The following is a 9477-nucleotide window of genomic DNA, read 5'->3' as shown; positions in this document are numbered from 1 at the left end:
ACTTCTCTCTGCTGGATTCAACAATGTTGCAGACCACGTTAATCCTGGATGTGGTTTATGACTCGGCATTTACTAATGCTCCACAACCATAATCACAATCATTTTTCCTACTGTAAAGACAGTTTTTAGCTTACTTTCTTTCTTCCTCTCTTTCTTTCTTTCTTTCTTTCTTCTTTCTTTCTTTCTTTCTTTCTTTGTTGTTCTTTGTGAAACGGCTCTGCGAAAGAAACAGCAGTAGAGTCAACTGATTGTTGTCGTTTGCTTCGGTTTTCTATTTGAAAAAAGCAAGTGAGGTATACACAAGAGATCGAAAGCGTCCAGCAATCCTCTTTCGGTTGCGCCTGCTCTGGTGGGATTACTGTGGGCTTGTCTTGCTTAACAAGAGCGGGGAGGAGAGGGTGAAGGAGGTGATTAAAATTAAGAATGAAAGGAGAAGGATTGGAAGGAGAGCTCGTTAGTCGAGAGCGGCCTGCAAGTCCGTACCATCCACAAAAACATACATGGTAAGAATTGCGGTTGGTTCAACGATCCAGAAGCCTTCTCCGTAAGTGAACCAATAGCACCCGTCTCAACTCATCAAGCTACATGCCTACGACGCCCATTGCTCTATATGCTATTGAGCGGGAAGCGGCAGGCGCCTACTTTCCTTTAAAAAAAACGAAAGAGGGGGCATTGGGGATCAGGAGAAGGGAGGGCTTAGTGCACTCCGCATCTTCCTCCCTGCGCGCTTCGTTCACGGGAGCAACAGCATCCCAAGGGGAGTCGCTGCTTTACCTCTCCCCTCTTCCCTTTTTTTCCCTCCACTCCCGCTCTCTCAGCGAACATCGGGCGCCCGTATCGATTCGGCGTCTTGGCGAGGAGAGGGGCAGCAGCGGCGTTGCGATACAGCGGCGAGGGTGACGCCATAGCTTCGCTTCGGCCCAGCGTCCAGCAGCAGCAAAGGGGCCTGCAGCGCGCACGCGCACTGGCGCCGTCTCCGGGGCAACGCTGGCCGTGCGAATCGGCCCCGCTTCGATCGGCCGCAGAATGCGCGCGGGCGACATGTTGGACGAAGGTTGCCTCCGCCGCTACCGCAATAGCTGAGTGAACGCCGCTTCCAAAACGTCGAGTCCCGTCACTTCGAGGAGAGAGAGAACACCTCAACGAGCTTGCAGCAGCTTCGGCCGCGGGACCACCATGGGAACCGTGCTGAGCTTCTCTCCGAGAGACCGCAAGCCGCAGAGCTACAGCGAGTACAACCTGTACAGCTACGAGCAGCTCAACAACGCCAAGAACAGCCAGCACTCCGCCAAGATGGGCCACCACCAGGACAGGATGGCGGCGCCGCCGGCGTCTCAAATGCAGCCTCCCATCGCCGGCGGAGGCCACAATCATCACCACCATCACCACGGTCACCACCACGGCAACAACCATAACAACAATAATAATAACAACAACCAAAACCACCATGGCGGTAACCACTTGAAGAAGCACACGCTGTTCATCAACGCGCTGAGCTGGAAGCACTTCAACGTCTCAACCAAGAAGAAGGCAGAAAAGAATAAGTCAGCAGCCGCGCAGCGCCAGCCCCTGGAACCCGTCGACCCCAACAAGAACGTTCACAAGTCGCTCTCCTGCTACAACCTTGGACTTGACATCGTCGGCTCGGGTCGCACGCTTGTCGACCGACCGCCAACGGGAGCCAAGCCGGCCCCGCCTCCACTGCCACCGAAGCCGGCCGTGGTGAGGCCGGCTCCCCCCAAACCGGCAGGATCTCATCAGGCTGGTGCGAGTCCTCAGCGCAAGACAGTCATCCAAGCCTCAACGTCTGAACTTCTTCGCTGCCTGGGCGAGTTCCTCGGACAGCGCTGCAAGCGACTGCGCGACTTCCAGCCAGGCGACGCTGTTCTTTGGCTGCGAACCGTGGACAGGTCGCTGCTGCTGCAGGGCTGGCAGGACATCGCCTTCATCAACCCTGCAAACGTAGTCTTCCTGTACATGCTGGTGCGCGAGCTCGTCGACGAGGACGTGTCCAGCGAACGCGAGCTGCAGGCAGTCGTGCTGACGTGCTTGTACCTGTCGTACGCGTATATGGGCAACGAGATATCCTATCCACTTAAGCCCTTCCTGGTTGACGAAAACCGAGACAAGTTCTGGGATCGCTGCCTCCAGATTATTGAAAACCTGAGCTCCAGCATGCTGCGCATCAACAGCGAGCCGGGCTTCTTCACCGAAGTCTTCACCGAGCTCAAGGCGTGTGCGCCCCAGCCGGCGTCGTCGACGGCTGCCACGGCACGCGTCTGTTGAAGACCGCCCACAGCCCCGCCATCGACGGGGCTTCTTCACTCTAGTATCAAGGTTTCGCCAAATAAGGTCCCCTCCGAGCTACTGAGCGAGAGGCCAGCACCCGTCCTTCTGTCTAAGCCGTCACCTCAGCGCTGTGTTGACTCCGGTGTACGCTGCGTCAACGTGCGGTTGCCCTTCACTCTTCGACGCACGTTGATCAAAAGCTCTTTGTCCTTGTTGCTGCTGCTTTTTCCGTCACCCTCCTATCTTCAACTTTGAACGCTCGTGCGGCTTATGAGTGAAGAGCTTGGACACGACAAGTTTGTGCTTTGATTTGCTTGCGATTGGGAGGAAAAGGAAACATGGTGGGCAAAGTAACGTCCTGGAGGTCGCTTAAGCAAAGAAAGAGCCCCTTGCCTCCCACAGTTGATTTAACCATCCTTTCACTTGCTGCAGACATGTTCGTTGAGGCAAAAGCCTGTATTTAGGTTATATGGTCCCCACTGGTACAGCTATGCTCTTCCGGGAAAGAGCTGATGTGCGATACCACTTGCGGCACACCGGAGGCTACAGAACGTTGAACGGCGGTCATTCGTGAACCCAAGAATGGCGTCGACGGAGCAGCGTCCGCCATAACTGCCAAAAAGAAACACGTGGAATGGGAGAGGGAGTGTATGAAGAGCATCAGAGAAGGCAACCTCGACTGGTGGCGCATAGTTTGCGCAGTGTGCTTTTCTTGCGTGCGTGACACCGGACGGGAGGAAAGCCTGAGTATGACGCCATGCTCCGTGTGTTCAAGGCCGCTGACGCGGTTGACTGTGACAAAGATTGCAATGTAGGTGTGACTCTGTTTCGCCAACGCCTAGCTGCGGGCAACCCGGTGAAATTTGTCCGAGTACCAGCTTTCTTCTCCGGAAAACACCAGGTACTCTCCATCCCTCTGCTACCGTTGTTACGACTGACTTGTTGCGGGACAATGCTGCAATATTTCCTTCTTTTTATTACCCTCTCTTTCTCTTATTTTTGTCTTCTACCGCTTCTTTCAATGCTTTCTTTTTTTTCTTGTGAGTTACACTGTCGACACGAAACCGCACCAAATACCACAGGTGGAAGGATGATCATTTTGTTCGTAAGCTACTCATGTGTACGCTAACTACGTCTCGCAGACCGCTCACATTCGAGAGAGCACCTATATATAGATTCAGCGACGGAGAGATTATCGAACGAAAGTTCGCTTTGGTCACAGCCAGAGTGGAATTTTAGTATAGGGCACGTCTGTATATCGATCGTCTTTGCGACTGCCTTGCAGTTGCATCCACGCTTTCGGTACTGCTTTTCTTCATCACCTATTAATTGCGCATTTATTCTGCTGCGACAAAAAAGGGAATAATGAAAAGAGGGGAGTAACCAGTACAAATATTGTTAAGAAAGAAACGAAAACCGAATACCTTTTGAATCTCGAGACGCTAAGTGATGTAGTCGTACAGGTTCGTTTTCGTTTCGTCTACATTCAGGTTTACTTTACCCCGAGTAACGTTAGTGCAATCAAAACAAAATGCTGAAGGAGCGTAGAGGTGGACCATGCTGCATAAACTCAAAGAAACCCATAAAGAAACTATGAAAATGCGCTGTGCCAACGTTGTAATGACTTAGCCGATCTCATGTAGGAACGGCAGATAAAAAAGACTCAGGAGACACTTTAGATCATACACAACACTTCTGAAACGGACGCTTCTGCACATATATTGTGCCCAAAGTCTATCCAGCGGAACAAGGTTGCTGGACGTGTTGCAGAGACGCTCAAATGGCGAGAGAGCCCCCAAAGGCCATGACATAATATCTATTTTATGAGATCGCCGTTTTTTAGGGCTCACGCATAGTAACCGTCACTCTTTCATTTCTTTCCTTCTTGTTTCTAGCCGGAGAAACTTTCGCGGCGAGTGAAACAAAACAATAAATAACCGCAACAAATCAACGGCAACAAATAGTTGTTATCTAAGTTTCTTGTGATACAGTAACAGAAGAAATACGTCCACTTCGTAGCCACAGTCTTTTGTTTCGCAGTCACGACGTATTGTTTTAGTACGCAGTTATGCTGTGGCAGCGCGTACGGTTACACGAAGCAGGAAATGAGCTGAGCTGAATATCTTTTCTACAATCTTTGTTTCTGTAGGTGTAAATAGAACTGTTCAAGGAGGACGCGGCGAAGCGCTTTCACATAGTCCGCTGCTTTCTATAGAGAACGGCAGCGCTGAAAGAAAACTCTACGGCAATGCTGGGGCGCCGCGGAGACCCGGCAGCCATCTTGCGCGGCATTCGCGAGCTTCCCTGCAAGAACTCCCGCCCCTCTCCCCCTCCAAAAGAGAGAAGAAAAAAAAGGCGCTTATCGATCGCGCCGACTTCCCCAGCGGCGCGCCCTCGGTAACGCCTGCGGTGTATTGCGCATGCGTAGCGCGGTGGCAGCCTGCCGCACATTACTCACCGAAACCGTTGTAGGTGGCGGCTCCTCCCAAAACGACGCTTTATTTCATTTATCCTTCTAGGTTGCTTTGTCTGCAACGAATGATCACTTTAGCATCCACTGTTCGACGCTCAAATTTAATTTCGGTACGAGCTAGAGAATAGCCTCATATTGTAGGCCTTTTTGCGAGCCAGCACTGAGTGCGCCGTTGCCCACGGAGTCGAGTCCATCAAGTGAAGTCAAACGAGAGAAACCTCCAGAAAAAAAAAAGAAAAAAAAACATGCCGATACCGCTTTCAAGCGCACATCAGCAACCCTAAGGCTTTATTTCGCACATCTGCTACAAAACGAGATTGTGCTGAAAAAAAAAAGGAAAACAGTGGCGTAAGTTACGTGAACAAAGACGACAGCCTTACATTCGTTGCGGTCAGCTTGTTGTATTGAAAAACAACGCACAAACGTCACGCAAACCTGAAACCTACAACTGACTACATGATTAGTCACATCACAAACATTGAGCTAAAGCTAAAGTCGTCCTGAAAAAGCGTTCGGTGTTGTTGGGACTTTCCCGCGCTCAGTGCTCGCTGGGTACCTCTAATTCGTGCACGTGAAGCGCGCTTCACCGCGCCAATACTGTTATTGCGGTAAAGTACGCTTTTCGTAGAACCACTTTTCTGCATAATTTCAGGAGGGCCGGTAATGGAACAACTACGCACAAACTGTGTACTAGCCTCCACCTGTATGTTGTTGCTCTTCTCCATCAAAACGCTTATATAGATTATGTGCGAAATTTCTATTTATTGCAGCTTCTTGTCAAACATGATCTGCCGCACGCTATATCTGTCCATGACTTCGGTTACTTTGTTAATGATAGCTGAACGTTGTATTGTTGATGGGTTCTGAGCACATTGTGCGCTTTTTTTGCCTGTGACAGGCATCAAGAGTTGGTTTCTGTGTTGCTTAATTAGGCAAATGAGCGCCAAAATGTGATCTGCTGGCGTCTGTGTCCACGCAACGTGTTTCGGAAGTTGTTGCTTTCAGCAAAGAAATAACACCTACCATCGTGAAGTAGAGAAAGAGGTGAAAGTTGTTATTTTCGTTTATAAGGAGTGTGGTTGCCAACTCTGGTAATGTGTGCTCGTGATATTTCCGAGTTACATGGCAATGCTGAAGTCACAGTTCATCTCTCTGTCTCGAGTGCTACAACTCATTGCATAGTCATCACTGCGATGCATAAGTCACCTGTTACAATATCCGGTAGAAGTGTTCACGGACAGTGGTGTTGATGTACTGCGCCTGTCTGTTCTTTCTCTTCACCGAAGCTTCGACTAACGAAAAAACACCGAGAACTACGTGCGAAGCTTGTGCTGCTCATTTGTACAAAACCTATATCAGCTGGGGAAAAAAATAAAGACTGTTCTGACCTTTTCCACCATGTGTGTCGTATTTTTGTCTCTGGCTTTCAGAAGGAATGCAAGCCACGGGCCTCATGTGCAACTGCTCTCCTAAATTAGCAATAACACTGTGCCTTAGTTACGCTAATCATGGTTGAGCTGAGACCGTCCTACGGTCTCACGCAGTTATACTCCGAAAGCATTAATGCATGTAAGCGTAGTTACCACGGTTAACGCAAAAGATGTGGTTATGCCTTCCGTGTATAGAGAGAGAAAGGATGTATACAAACGCAGTGAAGTTAACCAAAAGTAGTTCTGATGTGCTGTCCTGCAAGGGCGAAAGGGTCAGGCGAGAAAAATAGAAAGAGAGATGAGCACAAACGAAATAAACCGCGTGCACAACCATGCGGTAACCACTGTAGCAGATAGCATTATCAAAGTCTATTATGCAGTTCAGCGGATCTCAGCAACTTCAACAAATCTGCGCAGAAAGCAGTTTCACTTTTCTGCACGAAGTTCCTTTGGGAGACCTAGCGCTTTTAAGTGAGTATAATTGGGGCAGCCTCTAACTGATGTTTTGTTAAACAGCAGTAGCAAACGTGTCTGGTTGGCAGGACACCTGATAGCATACCCCAGTGACTTTGCACGATACGCTCAGACGGAAAAATTGCCGGCCTTGATCGGCAGGCTAAACACGCCTGTTGCCACAATTCACAACGATCACTACTATCACTACTCAACTGCACGCAGTTCTTATAGTGGTCATCCATACCTTCTTTACTTCTTTCTTTGCCCTAATTTTTTTACACATTTTTCCCCTTCCCGATTACAGGGTAGCCAACCGGCATATCCCATGGCTAACCTTTCCTGCCTTTGGTATATATATATATATATATATATATATATATATATATACCCTCAAACGAGGACACAAATAAAATAGAATCTATTGCTTATTTCAGGCACAATGAAATATACAACAGCAAATTTCCGTCCGCATAAGCCTCGTGCCTTATGTGTGTGAACAGATCAGTTTGGGCTCAGAAGAACCTAATCCGTGTAAAATTTTCCCTCATAAGTAAATAAAAAAAAAAACACGAGAGCCGTGTGAATTTGCAATTGCTCCATGAGAATATACATAAGCTGGTGAATCATTTACTGCTGGAAACAGAAATACATCAGTAAATAACCATCCGGCTAAAGGTAAGTCATGCGTAAAACAAAACTACTTATAATTGAAAAAAAAAACATCGGACTCATACAAGTGCGCAGTAAATTAAAAATGCCGCAAAAAATACAGACATCTATTACGTGCCACAAAGGACGCAGGTTACGAATAGAGTATTAAAAAAGTACTGCTTTATCATTTAAATATTCATAAATATTTGCTGAAAATACAATAGGAGCTCAGTAGATGAGAAATCACTAACTTGACATTACAGAAAAGACTCGAAAATCTTCACCACCTCTTCTTTGTGATGTTTACAATTTACATTTACAGCAATCTACAGACAATGTTCGAGTGAAGAGCAAGAATGGCACACATTACCTCCCCGTTCATCTCTCTTCATTAAAAGTAAGAGAGTGCAGTGAACAGTCAGTCTTTATATAAAATAAGCTTGCAGAAGTATAATATAACGACAGCAAACGCGTACAGTTTATTTCCGGATCACCTACAACGGTATGTTGCTGCTTGAAATTGTCAGTCCACAGCTGTGCGTACAGTTGAAGCGAATTTTATCGAATATACGGTAAAATAATGGACTACAGTGGCTCATTTTATGAAAGATATGTTAGATTTTTATACATTTCAGGTTCCTGGCACCTCCAGCTCGTTCTATTCTTCAGCAACAGATGAGGACAGAAGACGCTTAAGGCGAAGGTTTAGCTCCTGGCCAACTCCGCTTTCCCAGTGAAATACATGCAAAATGTTAAACGGGTAAAGTAAGAAAACAGCTGTACATATTTTAGTGATATGTATTGTAGTTAAATTTAAATGTAACACAGTACAATATCGACGACCGATACGCGGTGGCACCTGTTGATTAATGCCAAGGTTCAAAAAGCGCGAACTTTGCTATCGAGCGTAACGTTCGGCAGGTGTTAGTGTTCTCCACTACAGTAAAAAAGAATTCTATAGGCACTGATTGGATCAAAATTTTTACCATCCTTCAAGAAATGCTATGAAAATTGCTGAATTTCCCCATATTTCCTAAAGATGAAACTAAGTATTGCCGTCTCTGACCCTGAGCAAAGACAGATATGGCAAACATGGGCAATGTATGTACCTAATACAATGTTTAAAAATGAAACATCAACAATATCATTTATAGTTTACACGATATAATTACTTTGTTCATCAGAGCATTGCAACTTTCCAAATCATAAAATAGCTGCACACGTTGGATCACCGAATAACGTGCCACTTTTGTCTTCCTTAGACACTGTGACTTCTATAGTACACAGGATACCATTTCTGCTTTTGTTACGTTCGTAGATAAGAGTTGCAGAACTTTAAGCCTCGTTTGTTTGTTTGTTTTGTCTTGTTTGCAGACTTTGTTCAATATTCTAAAAACAAGTTTAGAAAATGTGAATCATATTTCTACAACTTGCCGTCTGCCACTACAGTTTACCTTTGTTGTTGTTGTTGTTGTTAAATTCAACATCGTTGAATAAAACCGGTTCCACGCGGCCTTGAAGGACCCATCACCAGGACACAAAGAAAATTTTGGTTATACGCTGCATGTTGTTGAAAGTACTTGGCAACGTTCTACCGCAATAATTTTTCAAATTGGTTCATTAATAGCCGAGCTAGAAATATTTCAGTGCCACGAACACACGATTTCAGGAGGCGAGCGTCACCGCCAAGAAGGCCACTCTCTCCACTTGCCCCGTCTAGCCCCCGCAAGCTAAATTCCTTCTCTGCGTTCTCCCATACCGGAGCTGGACGATCACGTGACGCATACGTCACAAACCCCGCCTTCTTTTTTTTTCTCGCTTTTTTTACTGCGCGGCACACTCCCGTTGACAGTCGCGCGCGCAAACGAGCTTTGCGTTTGTCTCGTTATGCGCAGCGCACGTTATTGCGCGCTTTGCGCGAGAACACCTGACTAGTGGTGTAAGTCAGTGCTACACGAACACTGAGGCAGACACAAGCGGATCACAGAGAATGATCGTGCGCTGGAACACGGCAGAAAATGACATAGTTTCGCTCTCAGCGCGCGCGATTGCACGACGTGGGGACAAGCCGACGAAAGGGAAGTACATCTCTCTTGCTGCGAAGCGAAGTAAAGCAAAAACAGGCAGGCGTTCTGTTCGTGTTTTATTATTACGCTAAACTTTAATTCGTCTATTGAA

General features: G+C 47.1%; 1 protein-coding gene across 1 annotated transcript; it reads left to right on the top strand.

The window, feature by feature from the left end:
- Positions 1-1039: 1039 nt before the first annotated feature.
- On the top strand, positions 1040-6156 carry LOC119442132 (cyclin-dependent kinase 5 activator 1). The gene has a single exon (XM_037706885.2). The coding sequence runs from the start codon at positions 1177-1179 to the stop codon at positions 2284-2286; it is 1110 nt and encodes a 369-aa protein (XP_037562813.1). The 5' UTR covers positions 1040-1176; the 3' UTR covers positions 2287-6156.
- Positions 6157-9477: the final 3321 nt, after the last annotated feature.

Source organism: Dermacentor silvarum, chromosome 2 (genome assembly GCF_013339745.2).
Source record: "Dermacentor silvarum isolate Dsil-2018 chromosome 2, BIME_Dsil_1.4, whole genome shotgun sequence".
Lineage (NCBI taxonomy): Eukaryota > Metazoa > Arthropoda > Arachnida > Ixodida > Ixodidae > Dermacentor > Dermacentor silvarum.
The sequence above is the reverse complement of the archived record's forward strand: the minus strand, read 5'-3'. Positions and strand labels throughout refer to the sequence as shown.

Excerpts from the sequence above, each read along its gene's own strand:
- LOC119442132 (XM_037706885.2), top strand. The coding sequence starts at position 1,177 with ATGGGAACCGTGCTGAGCTTCTCTCCGAGAGACCGCAAGCCGCAGAGC.